A 19,721-nucleotide genomic window follows, 5' to 3' on the forward strand; every position below is an offset into this window, starting at 1 on the left:
GGGCGGGTGGATTCTTAACCACTGTGCTACCTCAGAAGTCTCCCTCTTTTTTATTTCTAAACACACATATATATTTTTTAATAAACCTCTAATTCTAGAACAGTTTTAGATTTACAGAAAAATTGGGAAGATAGTACAGAAAATGGGAATATAGTACACATACCCAGTTTCCCCAATTATCTTACATTAGTATGGTATGTTACAATGAATGAGCTAATATTGATACGTCATCAACTAAAGTCCATGCTTTAGTTAGATTTCCTCAGTTTTTCCCAAATATCCATTTTCTGCTCTAGGATTCCCATCCAGGACACCATGCTCCATTCAGTCGCCATGTCTCCTTAAGCTCCTTTTGGCTGTGGCAGTTTCTGATTTTCCCTGTTTTTCATAACCTTGACAATTTTGAGGAGCTCTGGGCAGGTATTTTGTAGGATGTCCCTTGGGATTTGTTTGATGTTTTTCTCATGTTTAGACTGGAGTTATGGGTTTTGGGCAGGGAAATCAGAGGTTTCCTTTTCATCAGATCATATCAAAGGTACATATTAGTGACTTATTCTGTTGATGTTGACCAGGTGATGATGGTCACCTGGCTGAGGCAGTGTTTGCCAAGTTTGTCCACTGTAAAGTTACTTCTCCCTCGCCCTTTTCCAAACCGTATGCTTCGGAAGAAAGTCACTATGCCCTGCCCACATTTAAGAAGTGGGACTTATTATGCTCTACCTTCTCGAGAGAGAAGTTACCTACACAAATTATTTGGGATTCTGCATGAGAGACCTGTCTCGTCTACTCAGTTTATTTTATCATTTATTTTTACCAGTACAGACTCATAGATATTTGTTTTATATTTTGGATTATACTGTAACTGTTTTGTTGCTCAAATTGCTCTTTGGCTATTGGGAGTTCTCTCACTTGGCTCCCATGTCCCTTTGATGGTCTCATTGGTGTGTCTTGTTTTGTTTTTAGCAGTTCTTCAACTTTCTTGCTTTACATGTTGCTCCAAGTTCATCTTGTGTATTTCTTGCCCCAGTCCTAGAATCAGCCATTTCTCCAAGGTGCTCTGATAATTTTTATTGGAAGACATTAAAAACCAAGATATGGGTGCTAGGTTGTGCTTGTTGCTACTGGGGTACAAACTTATTTTTAACAAAACTTTTTTTTAAAATAAATATTTATTTATTTGTTTGTTTATTGGCTGCACTGGGTCCTCATTGCTACACACAGGCTTTCTGTAGTTGCGGTGAGTGGGGGCTATTCTTCATTGTGGTGCTCGGGCTTCTCATTGCAGTGGCTTCTGTTGTTGTGGAGCATGGACTCTAGGCACGGGGGCTTCAGTAGTTGTGGCACACAACTCAATAGTTGTGGCACACGGACTTAGTTTCTCCTTGGCATGTGGGATCTTCCTGGATCAGGGATCAAACCCATGTCCCCTGCATTGGCAGACAGATTTTTAACCACTGCGCCACCTAGGAAGTCCTAACAAAACTTTCATTGTGATAAAACATATGTAACACATAATTTACCATTTTAACTATCTTTGAGTGTACAGTGTGGTGGCATTAAGTACATTCACAATGTTGTATAACCATCACCATCCATCCCCAGAACTTTTTCATCATCCCAAATTGAACCTCTGTACTCATAAAGCAGTAATTCCCTTCCTCCAACACCCAGCCCCTGGTAACCACCATTCTACTTTTCATCTCTATGAATTTGACTATTCTAGGCCCCTCACATAAATGGAATCATAAAAGATTTGTCTTTTTATGTCTGGCTTATTTTACTTAGCATAATGTCTTCCAGGTTCATCCAAGTTGCAATTATCAGAATTTCCTTCCTTTTTAAAGGTTGAACAGTATTCCACTGCATGTATATAACAAACATATACACACTTTTAAATATAAAATTTTAAACTACAGATATTGCTCGTTTTTTTCTGAATACATTTTATTAATATATTTTAAGAAAATGTACTATAAAGAAAACTATAGATATTCAGAATCTATGCTTCACCTACATAATAAAGATTTGATAAAGACTAGGTAGCAGTAACATTCTTAGTAGTTGGTGATTGGCTTACCTTCTAAGAATAGGACTGGAATCAAAATGAGATCAACGGTTCACAGAAATGAGCCACTTGTAAGCATTAATCAGAAAATGAGTGGCTGAAGAAATCACGAGACACTCATCAAGAAAAGCACAATTGGATCAAGACATTTCAAGTTGTACCACAAGCCGTAATCTACCCGAATATACTGACCTGACAAAAAAGAAACAACAGTTTGAATGTACACATCCATCCATTCTACACAAATTTACTGACCACACGGTTCTCCTCTCTACCTCCCACGCCCAGGTTTTAAATCTAGGCTTCTTAACCATGACTCTAAAGGCAGGAGTCCTTAAAGAATCATTTGGGGACTTGGAAAAACCCGCAAATTTTCAGAGATTCTGAATTCACAGATCCCTGCGGGGCCCAAGAAACGGCATTTAAACCAGGTTCCACGCGATTCTTAAGTCAAACTCTCCAAGCTGACTTTGAACAACTGTTTTGCTTGTGTGGAAAGCGAACGTGTTAACATTACGGGTTAGAAAAACTCTGGCAAAACGTACATGCAAAGTTCCCTTGTGAACCGGCATATGCATTTTCTGAGAAAACTACAGCATTAATCAAATTCTCAAAGTCAGCCTGAGAACTAAAACCCGCACGGCGCTGAAACATCTCTTCGGTACGTAGGGAAATGCAGCGGTTCCCAGACAACTAGCTGCACATTCGACAGTCTCTCAACTTAAGTGTTCAATTTAGCAGTTTCTGTCTTCGGGAAAAATTTTAGAAAACCGGAAAGTTCATCCTCTTCGGAGACGGTATACCTTCGATGCTCAGTGCATGTAAGTAAATTTCTTAAAAGCAAAACCGGAAACAGGGCCCGTGACGAATCTGCTGCCTTCGATGTAAAGGTCGGGTCAGTCAGGGAGGAAGAATCTTCCCGTTGCTTCCAGCTCGGTACCATCCTCCGTGGGAAAGGAAGCCCGAGCCTTGCTGAGGTGAGCGGGAGCGGTTTGGTGGGAGCAGGGCCCACCCTGGCAAGAAGGACGAGGATAATTTGGCCTGGTCGGTGTGTCGGCTTGTGCGTGGGCCGCCATGTTGAAACCGGGCAAAGGGGGAAACCTTTTGGGGTTTTGTTGCCGGGAGGGGGGGCGACAGCTGGGTTGGTAGGATGGCTCCTTCCGTCCTGTGCCCACCCGGAAGGTGAGGGGTTGGGGCCGGAGGCCAAGACGGAGGTGCTGCGCGGAAAATTGGAAGTGTAGACTTTTTCATGGAGACTTCCGCCTTAGCGCCCACGGCCTCCCTGCGCATGCTCGGAAGGCCCTGTGCGCCCGCCTCAGTTTGCCTCCCAACCAGGTGGGAAGCGCGGGTTTGGTCGACTCTGCTTGGGGAGGTTTGTTTGTTTGCTTGTTTAAGAATGCTTTATTTCCACAATAATTTATAATTATAAAACGCTTTCAAAGACGCTACCTCATCTTCGCAAAAACGCGTTGAAGAGGCATGTAGTAGCATTTAACGCTAGCTCTAGGCCTTAAACCGGGGTGTTCTCTGACTCCCAGTCCAGTGCTTTTTCACTTTCCACACTTCCGTCTATAATGGTTCATTGCCCCACCCACCTCCACCTCTCACGACTCATCTCTCACATCCCATCCCGGTTGATGAAGTCATGACGAGAACCTAAAAACCCAGGGAGGTTGTTGTAATAGGAAATCTCAATGCAGTATTGCAACGGAGGCAATACACCTAGAAAGAGGAATGAGAAGCTGTGAAGCCTGCTGTTCTCTTAGTATTTACTGTTGATAGGAGCGTGCAGATGAAGGAGAAAACCGGAAACTCATCTTTTATCCCTTTGTAATTCTCTCCAGATTTTAATTCGAGGAACTCTTAACGCTTTGAACAGGAGCTCTGACTGTGTACAATAGTGTCAGCTTTATTTGGTGGATCTTTGTGACCTTTTCCTGTGGATGGGGACAGGTTTCTTTCCCACTTGGTTGGGAGGGGGGTTCTCAGCCTCAAACACCCAGACCTGGCCTGCTTTTTCCTGTCCCCATCTCAAGCTTTATATTTTATGACAGCCGTCTAAGGAAATAATTAAGAGCTCAAGCTCTGGAGTCAAAAAAGCCCTTGGTTCTTACTCCCCTGCTGGGCTTACTTCTGTGATTTGGGACAAAAGACAACCTTTTTGCATCTCACCTTTTGCATCTGAAATGGCAGTGATAGAAGTGGGTGTGTCCAGGTAATGTGAAGAGGTGAGGGGGGTTAAAGGCTTAGCACAGTGCCTGGCACCTCCTAAGTGTTACAAGTTAACTATAATTATTATGGTCTTTGGGTTTTTTAAATTTGTTTTTGCTTTTTGGTTTTTTTTCTTGCAACCTTGTGATGGAGGTAGGAAGTAAGATTCGAATCTTAAGAATTTTAGGGCCATTTAGAGAATATCAGAGCAGAGATCCAAACAACACAGTGATCTCTCTCTCTCTTTTTCTCCGCCATGTGGAGACATTACAGCCATAATAGAGAAAAGACACAAAGTTACTTAGAGGCAGAGCCCAGACTGGACCAAAGTTATCTCACTCTCTTCTGGTGCCCCTTCCCTTATTCTAGCTGTTTACTGTCTTTTTGCTGATAAGGATACCAGAGAGGTGTCTTCTCCAAAGTTGCTTGTTAATGATGAGACGCATATATGCCCTCCTTCTGCAATTCGGTGGCAGATGGTGTAATGTCCTGCCTCTCAGTTTTCAGTGAAGTGGTCCTTTTTGTCTGATTTGGACCAAAATAAGTTCAGTGAATTTTGTTTGGAGTTGGTTCAGTTCCCCAGCATTTATCAGGAAGTGTCCTAGGATCTGGAGACACTGGGTTGAAGAGTATTTATTGTGTGTTGGGCAAAACGTGAGCAGTGTGACAGAAGAGGTACCATGAGTGGTGGGACAAATGGATTTGCCTCACGGTTAAGAGGCTGGAAGCCGGACTTGGGAGGACCAGTATAATTTCCACAAGTTGAGATGTGGGAGGCGGAAAGGAAGAGAATATTCCCAGCAGAGGAAATTGCACCAGGAGAGACATGGAGCTGGATTTGGGCACGTTCAAGGAATGAGGAGCAGTCCTGGGTAGGATAGATTTTGCAGTGGAATATGGTGAGAGGCTAAGTGAGAGTCAGAAGTCTTGAGTTCATCGACTGGGTTTTATTCTGTAGGTGTTGGGTTTTTTTTACTGGGAAAAAATTTTCTACTGTGTACCCCATAGACAGTCACCCCCTCACCCCCCCACCTAACCTGTAAACTGAAGAACAAAAGCAAAAAGATCCTTGAGGAAAGTTTGAGGGGGGGGTAAATTATAGATACCTTTTTAATAAATATCATGGAAAGATGCTGTTAGAAATGAGGACCACCAGATGTATTCGACAGAGCCCTGGTTCTCAAGTAACATATTTCTGCCTTGGCTCTAAAGCTTTACAGAGGTGGTCACATGATTATTAGCAGGGTCTGAAATGTTGGCAAACAGAAATTATTCCAGCAGATTCACATGAATCAATTATTATGTGTCAGACTTAAACTTACCCATCCACTTTAAAACAAACAAATGAAAAAAGATCTTGTATCAGAATGAATGACAGTTGGAACGAATGACAGCCGCAGTGTGCTTGCTGGACTAAAATTACCAGTGCAATCGATTTTCAAGCTCTAGAGCATAAATGGATAATCAGCTAGGGAACTGGGAAGAAATCCCACCTTCCTTTTGAACTAAAGAGCCTGTGGCTGGGTCACTGTCATTTTGGCTTTGCTACCTGTTGACTGACAGATGCAAAATGCTGCATTCAGAGCACCATTTTCCTGTGTAGTTTTTTTTTTAAAGCCTTTATCCTTTAGTGATGCACATTCAAATATTTAGAGATGAGTGATGTAATATCTAGAATTTGCTTCAGAATAATCCAGGAGTGGGGGTGCAGATGAAAGAAGATGGGCCAGGTGTTGGTCACAGTTGGAGCCAGGTGAGACATTCATGGAGGGTTATGCCATTGTCTACCTTGGTATACTTTTGAAATTCTTGGTAGTAAAGAGGTTTTTTTTTTTTTTTTTTTTGATATATATATTTAAATTAATTTATTGGCTGCATTGGGTCTTTGTTGCTGCACATGGGCTTTCTCTAGTTGCAGAGAGCAGAGGCTACTCTTCGTTGCAGTGTGTGGGCTTCTCATTGCAATGGCTTCTCTTGTTGTGCAGCATGGGCTCTAGGCACTCGGGCTTCAGTAGTTGTGGCACATGGGCTCAGTAGTTGTGGCACACAGGCTTAGTTGCTCCGTGGCATGTGGGATCTTCCCGGACTAGGGCTTGAACCTGTGTACCCTGCATTGGCAGGCGGATTCTTAACCACTGTGCCACTAGGGAAGCCCATTAAGAATTTTTTAAAACACCCTTTTCCGCAGAAGTTCCCAGGCTGGTTTTCCTGTGACCATTTTAAAGCCTCTGAAAGGCGAGCCTTGATTTTGATCCTGCATTTTATTTTGATCCACGTCGCCACGTTGTAACAGTTTGTATGTGCCATGCGTGGCTGAGCTGGATGATACATGTATGTGTCAAACTCAGGCATGTTGCCCTCTGCTTCTCCTGGGGACGGAGGGTGGGGGCATGGGTGAGAGCATTATGGAGCCCAACTGCCTGGCTCTGATACTGTCTCCCCTGCTTTCTAGCAGGGAGGCCACAGCCTCTGAAAAATCCTCTTCCTTCCCTGTTGGAAGAAAGGGTGAATAATAGCATCCACTTCATGGGGTTGTTGGAAGGACTGAATGCGTAGCTCATAGTAGGTGCTACATAAACGCTTGCTGTGCTCCTCCGCAGAACATGAACGACTGGATGCCCATCGCCAAGGAGTATGACCCGCTTAAAGCTGGCAGCATTGATGGCACCGACGAAGACCCGCACGATCGCGCTGTGTGGAGGGCGATGCTGGCGCGGTACGCCCCCAACAAAGGCGTCACAGGAGACCCCCTTCTTACCCTGTTTGTGGCAAGACTAAACCTGCAGACCAAAGAGGAGAAGTTAAAGGAAGTGTTTTCCCGCTACGGGGATATCCGGCGGCTTCGGCTGGTGAGAGACTTGGTCACGGGCTTTTCGAAGGGCTACGCCTTCATCGAATACAAAGAGGAGCGTTCTCTGCTCAAAGCTTACCGGGATGCTGATGGCCTGGTCATTGACCAACACGAAATATTTGTGGACTACGAGCTGGAGAGGACTCTCAAAGGGTGGGTTCCTCGGCGGCTTGGAGGAGGCCTGGGGGGGAAGAAGGAATCTGGGCAGCTGAGGTTTGGGGGGCGGGATCGGCCTTTCCGAAAACCCATCAACCTGCCAGTTGTGAAAAATGACCAGTTGCGAGAGGGAAAGAGGGAGAGGAGGGAGCGATCTCGATCCCGAGAAAGACACTGGGACTCCAGGGTGAGGGATCGGGACCATGACAGGGGCCGGGAGAAGAGATGGCAAGAAAGGGAACCAACCAGGGTGTGGCCTGAAGGTGACTGGGACAGAGAGAGGGACTTCAGGGATGACAGGGTCAAGGGCAGGGAGAAGAGAGACAGAAGTAAGTAGTCTCTGCCCCACCCCCCAAACCCAAACAGAGGTGCAGCATCAGTAAAAGTGCAGGGAGACCTGCACTGCTTGTATACAGAGTCTAAGTCCAGTGGTTGAGTAAAACTTACTGATAAAAGCAAAAACAAAACAAAAAAACTTACCAATGATAATGGGATTGGGTAAGTTTTCGACTGTGGAACGCAGGTTCAAGCCAAACACGCTGATGTTAGAATTTTCTCTTCTTCATCTTACAGTTTTTATTTTTGTTTTTTGGGGGCTTACAGGCAGCTTGTGGGATCTTAGTTCCCTGACCAGGGATTGAACCGGTGCCCTCAGCAGTGAAAGCGCAGAGTCCTAACCACTGGACAGCCAGGGAATTCCCTTCATCTTATAGTTTTAAGGTCCTGTTACTTGATAAGCCTAAGAAACAATTTTCTAGTCACCAGCATCTGTACAGAAAGGCCTGTGTAAGGAGCCACCACTCATTTAATTTGAGTAGAGAATTTGCTTTGATTTTTCTCCCATCTATTGGAAATGACCATTTTGAGGGCTTGGCCAAAAGAGGTGAAGACTGAAAACCATTGGCATTGATCTGTGACTCTTGGGAACCCAAATCTGGTCAGAATCTAAGTTGTATGTTTTCCATCTTTATGTCCATAGTGCTGGGGTTTGCTGCAGTGAAATAAAAATGGGATAGAAAAGTGAATCCACGGAGAATATCTAGAAACTTAGTCCCGAAAGCCAGTCTTAGCAGTGATTTGGGTCAGCAACCAGAGTCTCTTGAACAAATATAACTCCATTCTTGAGCCAAATGCTGACTACCGTTTTTCCATTTCTTTTTTTGGCGGGGTGGCTGGCATTTAAAATGAAATACCAGAATCACCGGGCTACAGGGCTATGGTCTGTGGCAATCCTCCAGCCCTTGGAAAAGAGAAAGTTCAAAAGAAGTGAGAGTGAAATGAAAATGAAATCAGAGAAAGGTTTGTATCTAGTTCTGATGGACTGATTTGCCTTTTCCCTCTTGATCTTCCTGCCTCTGGTGTGTCTGAAAGCTGGTTATATTGACCTGAACTTCTGAGAGCTTTGAGTAGGTGCCATACTGTTCATGTGATTTTCAGGAAAGTGACATTTAACATTTTTGTTTTATCCATGGCTGTTTCTTTGAAAGTTCAGGTTCTTACAATTCAGGATGTGTCATGTAAAATAAATGTCTGATTTAGTATCAAGACTCACACAATCATTACTAGGTTTTTGCCTCAGGAGTATGAATCTCATTGTTACACAGGGGACCTATGAGATCTTAACATTGCTGGCAGCCGTTAGAACCGTTTTAGAAAAATATGCTCTTTCCTCTATAAATTTCCAGTGCAGAATTTTACTGTCTGCCACATCTCAGAAAACAGCCTTACAGGAACACCTTTCTGATTTCACCCACATTTCATTTACAAAGTGTGTTATGGGCTGGAGTTGGTAGGTACATTAGCTAGTTGTGAGACAGCTTTAGAAGCACATCCCAGGGCAGTGTTTACATAGTCTAAACTGGCGGCTGTCAACCCTGAGTACCAGAACACAGGTGGATGAAAAAAATATGCATGCTCAGACCTCCCCCCCAGACATTTGGGCTTAGTCTTATATTGTCCCTGGTAACTTAAAAAAAAAAAATTAGTAGAACCCTGCCCCTGGCAGGAACTGTAGCCATCAACATGGCAAAGGCGGACACCTTCTGACCTGGCAATCCTGCTTCTAGTTTATTCTGCAGACCAGTGCACACGTGTGAAAGTGCAGCTGTTTTAGAAAGACTGGAAGCTCCCTGTCCACCAGTGGGGCCTGGACAAACATCCACAAATTACTCTCTGTGTGGTCGACCAGGGTTCCTCAGTCTTGGCACTGGCGACGTTTGGGGTGGATAATTCTTTGGTATTGTGGGCTGTCCTATGCACTACAGGATATTTAGCAGCATCCCTGGGGCCTACCCACTGGATGACGGTAGCAACGCCCCCCCGCTCCAGCTGTGACAACCAAAAACATCTGTAAGTGCCAAATGTCCCTGGCGTCCAAAATCCCCCTTGGCTGAGACCCACTGTCTTTCATACTGGTGTGGAGTCATGCCCAGGGTATTCTAAGGAAAGAAAGGTACAGAATAGCATGTGTATCATATGCTGCCATCTGTGTAAAAAGAGAACAGAAATATAACTGTATTTTTTTACATGACTGCATGTATATTTATAAACTATTTCAGGAAAGATACCCAGGAAACTACCAACACTGGTCACCCCAGGGGAAGGCAACCAAAGGTGATGGGGGGGAGGGGGATTCCCCAGCACACATGCTTTTCTGCTTGCTGAGAATAAACTCTTAATAGTTCTAATGGGCAGTCAGGTTGGAGAACCACTGCTCTAAACCAACATTATCCCATCTGATCATTTTCCCCAGCGATCTGGAAACAATTCACGTAGGTTCTGTAAACCGACCTGATGGTTTCTTAGTAAACCACAGCAGGATGTGTAGAAAGCAGCCCCGTCAGATGGACTTGAGTATTGTTATCAAATGGTACCTCTCTCAATCTGTGAGCACCCAGTCTTGCACGCTGGGTGCTCCGTGGGTGGAGAGATAGCATTATTTGGGCAAACCTCCAACTTCCTAGTTGCAGACCGGGCATCTGGCTCTCCGTCTGCCACTGCAGCCCCATGAGTCAGCCAGACATGCAGTCCTCAAGCCATCTTTTCACCCACCGCCCTCGCTTTGGCAAGTCTACCCTACCCACCATCCAGCATCCCCTAGGGTTCCGCATCCCATTCCCAATCTGCTCTGGGACACTTGTCTTCTTTGCATGGGACTAAGTATTTGACATAGCGAATGCTGAAACAAGATGCCAAGAAAAAAAGAATCCACACAAGAAACGTGGCAATGTCTCATCCTTAGCAACTTTGTTTGGTTAGTACTGCAGTAACTCACAGCAGATTCCAAGGCACTGGCCTTGAACATTGCTACATGCTCTAGGCATTATCAGTAACAAGGTGCAATAGAGAACCATGGGCTCTTGCAAACTTGTCTCCAGTTTCTGGGTGAGAGGACTATCGTTGCTCTGTGCCTGAGCTGGGCCAGCTCATTCTGTGACTTCGGAGGCCCTGCCCGTCTAGTTGCTGCATCCTATGTATTATGCTACCACCATGACAATGTCATGAACGTAACTAGTGAAAACTTACCACTTCCCTGCCTCCCACTTAAGTATGACAAACATGATCATAAAACCTCTACACAAAGAATTTCATACAAAGCAAGTCAAACAGCAATTATAGCGGCACATGATGTATCTGGTGAAGCTTGTGTTACGTAAGGAAGTTAATGCAAAAGTCGGCTTCCGCTCGTGGTCTTATTAAATATATATCCTAGGGATCAGAGTCATCTATTAGAAATGGGGATAGCCCTGGTATAAATAAATGTTTCTTTAGAGTTTGGCAACAGTTTTTCAATGTGCTCCCTCAAAGCAGTTTGTTGGAGGGATCAGTTTTGAGGGTGTGACACCCGAGGCGGCCAGGTTCCATTGCAGGTGATGGCAGTGGGTGGTTCAGGTCTGAGGACAGGGGTGGGTGATGGTCACAGGTGCTGCAGGGCCTCCTGTCCTTGCTCCGTGTAACCATCGTCACGGTGGCAGTTGGCCCACTGGCCGAAGGACTCGTGGATGCGCACGTTTCTCTGTGTGTTGGCCAGACGCTTTTTATCTCGGGAGAAGAAGCTAAACCTTTGGGAAGGGAAAGAAAGATATGAGAGGCTGCTCTTGGCCGTGCACTTAGTTTTTGCAATGCCAGCAGCAAACATGAAGGGAGCAAATCAACTCAAGGTGTGAAAGGAAAAGTTGGAGGTGCAGGTCCAAGTTATTCCAGAAAGCAGCAGGAGCTTCTGCGTGTCAGTGTCACGGTACCTTGGAGGTGCCACGGTGTGAGCAGAGCGTGCATGTAGGGGATGCATCTCCCACCTTAAGCATCACTGAGGATTTCTTCTCATTACCAGTGGAAATAAAAAACTGCTAGAGACATACCTCATGGGTTTGTTTACCTTAATGAAGCAGAGAAAGGTATACTCAAAAGCCATATGGAATGTAAGATGATTTGGATGTAAAGAGATGAGTATTTTTAATTTAAGTAACTGTATTTCATGTGAATCAGGAAGCTAGATAAGTAGCACGTCAAAGCCCAAATTTCACAGATATTACTACTGCTTATGATGAGCTGAAAGTAGGTAGTTAATAAAAATGAGACTATTAAAATATATATGAGGGAACAGTACACGGTTCTCTGATTAGATAAACACTGTGAATATAGTATGTGAATGGAATTTGGGAAACATCAATTTGGATAAATGACAAACACTTATTTAATGTGATTAAAACCGATTTAAAGGTGAAAGCCTTTAGAAGTTATCACAGTAACTACACAGCAACAGCTAAAGTAGACCAAGAGGTCTTTTCAAAACAAACAGCTGTGACTACTGGTCATGAATCTGTCAGAGTGAACCATCTGATGCCTAAAAGATAAAGGTAGAAATCGCAGGCAAAAAGCTGATAAAGTGGCCCATTGAAAATAAAGTCAGCTTAACCTCCACCTAAACAGAGACTAGGACCATGGCCAGTGAACCTGAGTTGCCCCATTTTGAGTATTTCCCAAAAGCCCTTTCTAAGCTGCCAACTGTCCTTCTGTACTCCCAGCTTCTAATTAAAGACTCTATTCTTACCAAGTTCTCCCACTCTTGAATTTTGGATTCTGAATTTGGTAAGAGCTATGTAGCTCTGTTATGTTTTCCAGGGGCAGGAATAGGAGGGAACCCCTGAGAATTCAAAGCTTCAGATCAACTATTTCTAGTTACCTCTGTCCGTTTACCTATTAGGTTTTTTCATTTGTTTTGTTTTGGTTTTGTTTTTTAGCGCTGTGGCCTATGGAGTTCAGTTTTAATCACATCTGGGTGAAAATGATTTTCCTTTTCTGTGGTTATTGGATCCTACAGTCACTTGCTACCAGAAATACAGTGGCCTTTCGTTGTAAAGCTGGGGCAAGGCAAGTTTGTCTGCAGAAATTCTCTCTCCCAGCTAAAGTCTCTTTTTTTCTACAACCGATATGTGTACTGGCAAATGAAGGCATGACTCTCACTGCAGGTTATTTGTGAGCTCTTTCCGTAGTGTAATCAAAGCAATTAGCTGGCCAGAAATACAGCAGCACTCATCACCGTTACATTTCATGTCTACCTGATCCAAGCAGGAAAGCCACTTGCCACTTGCTGTCCAAGGGGACACAGAAAGAATCAAGACAAAAGTCCCCTCCTCTGCTTTTCCTGTTTTAACAAGATCAAATGGCTCGCTGACGACGGCTTGGCAAAACAAAGCAGTTTAGAAAGCCAGGGCGTGAAGACCACAAACACATCGTTAGTGTCACTCGGGGGCATGGGTCATGGTGGGCGTTGATTACTGACCCGTCACTTAAAGGACCTTCTTTACTGGATCATGGACAAGGTGGTTTTAGAATGGAAACAGAAAAGACAAAAAGAATTATCGGTGACAGAGCCGAGAATTCTGAGGCTTCAGTCGTGCAGACGGAGCGTCGTGAGCGGCACGTTTGAAATCGCACTCAACACCCACGTCAAATAGGAACACGCAGGTGATGGCCATGCAGCTAAAGGGGCCAGAGGAGACAGGCCAGCCCCAGCAGTAGCCGCAGCAGACATTCCAAAGGCACAGCTCGAAAGGAAACCAGAAAAATACAGTGCCTACGAGGGACACAAGTCGTCGGACAGGCTGCAGGGTGGGGTCATCTATTATCAGTCCGGCTGCTACCATGGGCATTACGGCTGTAAATATCCTGGTTAGAAAAGTACAGATAGACACAGAGAAGACAAAAACGGGAGGCGTGAAAAAGAAACCCACTCCACAGACAGGTCAGCTGAAGGCTTTGCTTATGGTCTATGTGGAATTATGCCCCCAACACCCCCCCATCCCCATTCATATTTTGAAAAGTCCCAACTCCCAGTAGTTCAGAATTTCACCTTATTTAGAAGTAGAATCCTTGTAGATGTAACTAGTTTTGGTGAGGTCATCCCGGAGTAGGGGATGGTGTCCTTATAAAAGGGGGAAATTTGGACACAGACATGCATACAGGAAGAAGGCCACGTGAAGATGGAGGCAAAGTTTGCGGTGATGCTTCTACAAGTGAACAAAACCCAAAGATTGTCAGCAAACCACTGGAAGCTAGAAGAGAGGCAGGCCCTCAGAAGGAACTGATCCTGCCAACACCTTGATCTTGGACTTGCAGCTTCTAGAACTGTGAGACAATATATCTCTATTATTTTGGGGTTTTTTTTGTTTGTTTTTTTTGGCCATGCTGCTCAGCTTGTGGGATCTTAGTTCCCCAACCAAGGGACTGAACCCAGGCCCTCGGCAGTGAAAGCCTGGAGTCCTAACCACTGGACTGCCAGGGAATTCCCTATCTCTATCATTTAAGCCAGTCTGTGGTACAGCAGCCCTAGCAAACGAATACAGCGTATGACGACCACGTAGGGAAGACAGGGTGGCCTCAAGGGCTGAAAATGCCAGCCTGGGTGTGGGGAAGGGTCAAAACCCGCTGTGGGATTTCGTGGTGACACTCTTGGGTGTCTTCCAGCACATCTCCCCCCACTGCCATGAGCTGCAGGCTCTGTGCCTTGACAGCTGCCAGGGGGAGACCCAGGGGAGAGGGTGAGACAGCCACGATGGGGATGGACCAGGCAGAAGGGAGCCTACATCATCACCCACCTGTATAAGTCAGAGTGGATGCCCACTGGTTCCTTGTCTGGGCAAGGAAAATGAAGAAACTCCAGCCAAGCCTCCAGAGCTTATTTTGAACAGCTTTGATTTTTTTTTTTTTTAAAGAGGTTGGCTGGGAAAAGATATGATTATCTCAAGTGAGGTTTGAGAATTCTCGGTGTCTGGATCTCCCTTGATGCAACTTCACAGAGGAGCTGGGAGTTGGCATCTTGGCAGAACCACCTGGATGGCTTCTCACAGTGACAATGAGAAGAGGGGGTTCCATTTAGTAAATGAATGGGCCCGATCCCCAGGGGCCAGGCTAGCGGGTACCATTAGCTTTTCAGCCGCAAGGTCCTGCACCCACCTTTACCAGGACCCTTCTCCAGCAGAACAGGGAGCCCCCAAAGACAGAGTCATTATTTGGGGGGTGGCCCCAGACGTGCGAAGGGGGGTGGTATTTTGCCTGGACAGATGTATGCCCACTGGGAAATGCTGGACTTCCTTTGGGGCCCAATCAGGGGCCAAACTGATGCACAAGGGCCTTGGGACACTGGGGGGGTTCCGGTCGAGCTACTCTCTGTGTGTCTCACGGGGGTCACGGAACAGATAGACCCCTTCCCTCCCTATTCCAGGTGCCTCTCTGCAGAAGCTGCCTCCTCTAGAAGGACAGCCACTGCCATGAAGAAAGAAAGGCTTGTTTTGGTCAAAAGTTGTGTCCTGGACATGATGTAGCTGGTTTCAAAATCTCCCCAGCCCGCACCACCACCCCGCCCTGCGACAAATTATTTCTGGAAGACTCCAACCAAATGAAGTTCTAACAGTGGCATTTCAGGCAGTGTGATGGGCGGCTGTGAAGAAGCTATTTCTGGGCTGCAGTGAGCAGGGTGGTGGTAGGAGGACAGGGAGAGAACGCACCACTGTTGCTACCCTTGGATACTTGGGTGGCCGCCTGCTCCTAGGCCAACCTTTCCGGTGCGTGAGGCCAGCTGTGCCGATTGCAGCTTCCCTGGCTGTGCCTCTGCGCCCGCTGCCTCCCTGGTCAGCCCGCTGCCCCTGCTCAGCAGCGAGCAGCTGTGTGTGTGCCTGTCGGCCTGTGACTGAGAGCCGGGCGCCACACAAAGGGGGCGCTGGTGCCTGGTGTCCACTGGGGACGAGGCTGGAGCCACGCGGGTGCTCCCTCGTGACTTTCCCAGGCGGTGCCAACCCAGACTGTCCGGCCAGCAGCTGCTCAATCACAAGCTATTCTTGGAACGTCTTCTGGGCACGTTGTTTTGACAGGCAGCAGGAGTTTCTGGTTCCCTTGACCAGTTAAGCCCAAAAATGTAGACTCTGGCGTCTCTGGCTGGTGGTGCATTTGAGAGATAAGGGAACTGGGCGGCCAGCCCACAGCTGGTGACTCGGGAAATGGGGTGAGGAAACATGGGGTGGGGGGGCCGAATGAGACAGCTGGGGCAAGCACCGGGCCACGTGGCAACCAGAAGGCATGGGTTCCAGTCCTGACTCTGATCCTTCCCAGCAGGGTGATCACAATGAAGTCAATGCGCTTCTCTGGGTCCCGGTTTCCTCATCTGAGAAACGGGGCTAATTATCCCAGCTCTGAATCTCCGACAGGGTGGAAGATACCCTAGTTCGAGTGCTCCAAGCCGGTGAAGCCCCTTGGAACTTCCAAAGTAGTTACTGCTTACTTACTGGAGGGTGGGGAAAAGTGGTCAAGGGTGGGAAGCTGAGAGCCGCACTAAAGTGGCTGTGTGACTAATACTACAAAAGCAAGGACGAAGGAACCGGACAGACCCAGATGGGTGCCCGAGAGGGAAGGATGGAGAGTGAGACAGGCATGGAACCGTCCTAAGAACTGCCATTCCCTTGCCCCGGTCCCCAGGAAAGATCTGTCCTTGCCCCAGGCTCGAGCTTGTGGCCACGCTGATGCAGCTTCCGGTCAGCAGCCGTGGCAGACAAAGCAACCAGTGTCCTGTCTGGGCTGGTCAAAAGCCTTTTGTGTCAGTTTGATCTTCAACTTATCCCCGAGAAAGCTGGGGTGGCCACGGGACTGGCCACTTGCCCCCTGTAGATGGGAGATTCTGAATTCTCTCTCCTTCTCTGTCTCTGGCTCCCAGATTCCATCTGCTTCTCCTGCCAGGCTCAGAGCCCCGGACTTGCTGAGAAACCAGAGGCCAAACTGAAGGGGAGAAGGGTTTGAGAACAGGGCCCCAGGGTCCTTTCTGGAACAAACTGGAAAAGAGGACCAGACATCACAGCCTGCTCAGGTGTGGGTAGAGGAACTAGTGGGAAAAAGACTGTTACCTACTTCTGATAACTTTCCTCTGGATTTTGCCCAGTTTGAGATTTGCAAAAAAACCCACCTCTTAATTAACTGTTTTAGAGAAGGGGGGCCGGAGTGGAAAACTAGAAAGAACAACCCTGCTTCAGAAGGAAGTCTTAGAATTACATATGACTTGGAATTACCGTGCAGGAAACACTGTAAATGCAGCACACTTGGAGCAGAGATGCTGGAAAGGTCTGATTGTTAAAAGGAAGGAAACTGCTGAAAGAAGATGCTGGTCTCTTGGTCTCACCCCTCCCTTAGCCAAGGGAGGGACTGTGTGGGCTCATGAACTTTTTCTCAATTTCCCCAGGTTTTAACCCAAAGCATATAAGATAGCTTCTGCTCACTTACATGCAAGTGGGGCTGGGAGACAGATCAGGGTCTAAGCGAAGTCAATCCCATTTCTCACCAAGCACTGGATGGGAAAACCTAACCAAGGATACCGAGTACATCATAGAATTGAGACCAAAGGGTTCCTTCTTCCCCAAGATGAGGCTACAGTGGGAGCCGATTACTTCTATCCGCTCATGAAACTGATCTTGCTTGGGGGTCTGTCCTTCCCCTAATTCCAGTCCACGAGAACTGGATGGAGTTAAAGCTACTCTAAGCTTCAGGCACAAGAATGAGACCCAGACCAGACCTATGGATGTGCTGCCCCATGATTGGCTTAGAGGTAGTCATGTGACCCAGACAGAGCAAATGAGACTTGATTCTGTGACTTCTGTGGGAGATTCTCTCTTCCCACGGGAGTTTCAGACAAGAAGACAGAAGCCTGAGCTGATGGCTGCTGTATCACCACCCTGAGGGGACAGCACACCCAAGAATACAGCGCACAGAAAGGAAAACCAAGTCCAAGGCAGAAGGAATGAGGCAGGGCCCTGATGACAAGGCCTGGGTCTAGCTGAGCATAAAGCCAGGATGACCTGAAAATTTTTAGTTGCTTGGCCAACAGTTTTTCTTTTTTTAAGTTACTTTGAGTTGAAAGTGCCGGTGGATGATTACAAACTAATACGTGGCCAACATGGTGTTGGGATCCAGAGGAAGCCTATATGGTTCCAAGCTTCACCCCCAGGGAAATATTTATCCCTAACCAGAACTGGGAACCACACCCCCTCCCAAATCCAGCAGATGGAGGGTCAAGCAAACAAGCAACGTGAAGCTGGCAAGAGAGGCTTGGAAAGAAGCCACATGTTAACCCACACACTCCAGAGGGTGGCCAGCCTCTCCCAGGGCCCAGCATCTGAACAAGTCACCCCTTTCTAAGAGCAGAGGGTCCAGCAGTTACACACATTTTGCGTTCCCTTCCCATCCCCCAACACTGAGGATTAAGTCAATTCACAGGATAAGAACTTACCCCGGAATTTCCAAACATAACTGGAATTTAAAGGTTGAGGCATCTGAGGAACACCCTGATTCCTCTCCCCACACACCCCAGCTGGTTTTCCAACCCACGCCACTTGCTTTCACAAAGCTTCTCCCGGGGTTTACGGGGAAGAACCAAAGCCTCTTCTGTAATTAGGTGCAAGGCTGAGGGCCAGGAAGACCCTCTCAGGGGAGAAAACGAGGCCAAAAGACAACTGGGAGCAGGAGGCCCTCCTGATAAGTTTAAAATGTGGGCTCCGGGCTGGGCTGCCTGGGTTCGAACCTTGACTCTGCCTCTTATTAGCTGTATGACCCTAGGCAGGTGATTGACCTCAGTGCCTCAGTTTCCTTAACTGTAAAATGGGAATGACAGTGCCCCCACCTCGCAGGCTATGGTGAGGACTCAATGCCATTATCTGCAGCAACAGTACCCAGCACATGGTAGGTTCTTAGTAGATATTAGCACATGGTAGGTTCTTAGTAGATATTAGCTAACTAGACCAAAGCTGTTTTAACACTTTACCTGAAGGGCTGCAGGGGTCAATGAACCCAAAACTTTGCAAAATTGTACGATTCCCACCCACCCCCACCCCCGCCACCCCCAATCTGGGAAAGGGTCTGCAAACTCTCATTCAAACCTCAAAGGAGTCTTCTGATGCAAGGATTCCAAAGTAGCTTTAAGTCTAGTTGAGGCCAAGGACTAGGCTGCTCTTTTTCTCATCTGGCCCCCACAGCAACAGTGCCTGACTGCATCTATTATGCACCAATGAATACTTAATGGAGAGACAGAGGGATAAGAGGAGTCATCACAGAAAAGCATATATGAGGTGGGCCACTTGGACACCTCGGAGCTGGGGTTTTAAGCCCTTAAGATGCATGAGCCTTCTCCACCACGCAGCATTCGCTGTCCTCAGAGACATGCCCCACCTGACACACTCAAGCAAGCCCTGAGTGTCAGCCCCACCCCCTCGGCCTTCCCCAAACCTCTCTGCCCAGGGACCCCCCCCAGGAGGAACTCAGTCTTCAAGATACAAAGGTGAACTCAAAGTCAAGGGCCAAGCCCAACATGCCCCGGGGTCAGGCCCATCTCAGCAGCAGGTGGTTAGTGACAAGCCCCGCCCTGGAGCAGGTGCCCAGGAGAAGTGAGAGGCCGGGTGAGACACCAGCTCAGCCGCGAGTGAGCAGCCCCAGGTGCCAGAAGCGCAGCACTTACAGTCGCTTGATCCCAGACTCCGGCTGGGGGGACGTTCTCGGGTGGGCGACAGGTGGAGGTTGGGGTATTCGATTTTCCTCTTCTATTTCTTCACTGGAAGGAGTTGAGAGGTGTGAGATAAAAGTCAAAAACTGCATGAGAGCTGGAACATTCCAAGGGTACTGTCCGATGGTCTGGGAGGGCATGTACTTTTTCAGGGGAGTGAAAATAAGGGACCCAGGAGGACAGCAATGGTGGCCTTAACCTCCTAGGCTCTCTGCCTTGGTGGCTGGCCTCTGAGTGACAGGAATGGCCAGTTAAAAGGATCAGTCCTGGAGGCAATGGACACAGGTGCCTGAAGGTCCTTTGGCCCAGTTGGTCAAATGTGAGAAATTTCGGGAAGGTACCCACATCTCTATTTTAAGTTTACATTGGCAATTCTAGCCAAATGAATGACTTCCTGTTTTCTG

General features: G+C 47.0%; 2 protein-coding genes and 1 long non-coding RNA gene across 7 annotated transcripts in view; 1 reads left to right on the forward strand and 2 right to left on the reverse strand.

Moving 5' to 3' along the window:
• Window positions 1-1,243: 1,243 nt before the first annotated feature.
• On the reverse strand, window positions 1,244-3,329 carry LOC130858235 (uncharacterized). The gene is made up of 3 exons (XR_009055025.1): window positions 2,611-3,329; window positions 2,078-2,257; window positions 1,244-1,427 (listed from the first exon to the last, which is right to left on the reverse strand). It is a non-coding gene; the product is annotated as an uncharacterized LOC130858235 (long non-coding RNA).
• On the forward strand, window positions 2,928-14,763 carry SNRNP35 (small nuclear ribonucleoprotein U11/U12 subunit 35). 2 transcript variants are annotated; one of them, XM_057744355.1, is made up of 3 exons: window positions 2,928-3,042; window positions 6,877-7,280; window positions 12,524-14,763. In XM_057744355.1, the coding sequence occupies exons 2-3, from the start codon at window positions 6,880-6,882 to the stop codon at window positions 12,549-12,551; spliced, it is 429 nt and encodes a 142-aa protein (XP_057600338.1). In that variant the 5' UTR covers window positions 2,928-3,042; window positions 6,877-6,879; the 3' UTR covers window positions 12,552-14,763. The 2 variants fall into 2 exon arrangements, with proteins under 2 accessions (XP_057600338.1, XP_057600337.1); XM_057744354.1 differs by lacking the exon at window positions 12,524-14,763 and having other exon boundaries at window positions 6,877-8,830.
• The window catches only part of RILPL1 (Rab interacting lysosomal protein like 1), a 46,945-nt gene continuing 36,460 nt past the window's right edge, over window positions 9,237-19,721 (reverse strand). Inside the window, exons 6-9 of one of the 4 annotated variants that reach the window (XM_057744353.1) lie at window positions 19,273-19,365; window positions 13,364-13,451; window positions 13,066-13,089; window positions 11,289-11,344 (exon numbers count right to left, since the gene is read on the reverse strand). In XM_057744353.1, coding sequence (XP_057600336.1) covers window positions 13,087-13,089; window positions 13,364-13,451; window positions 19,273-19,365 — 184 coding nt within the window. In that variant the 3' untranslated portion in view covers window positions 11,289-11,344; window positions 13,066-13,086. Of the gene's footprint in view, window positions 11,345-13,065; window positions 13,090-13,363; window positions 13,452-19,272; window positions 19,366-19,721 lie in introns of all 4 variants that reach the window. The other 3 variants (XM_057744350.1, XM_057744352.1, XM_057744351.1) reach the window with 3 other exon arrangements.

Source organism: Hippopotamus amphibius, chromosome 8, assembly GCF_030028045.1.
Source record: "Hippopotamus amphibius kiboko isolate mHipAmp2 chromosome 8, mHipAmp2.hap2, whole genome shotgun sequence".
Taxonomy (NCBI): Eukaryota; Metazoa; Chordata; class Mammalia; order Artiodactyla; family Hippopotamidae; genus Hippopotamus; species Hippopotamus amphibius.

What these genes read in the sequence shown, in the direction of transcription:
- SNRNP35 (XM_057744354.1), top strand. Translation starts at nt 6,880, where the DNA reads ATGAACGACTGGATGCCCATCGCCAAGGAGTATGACCCGCTTAAAGCT.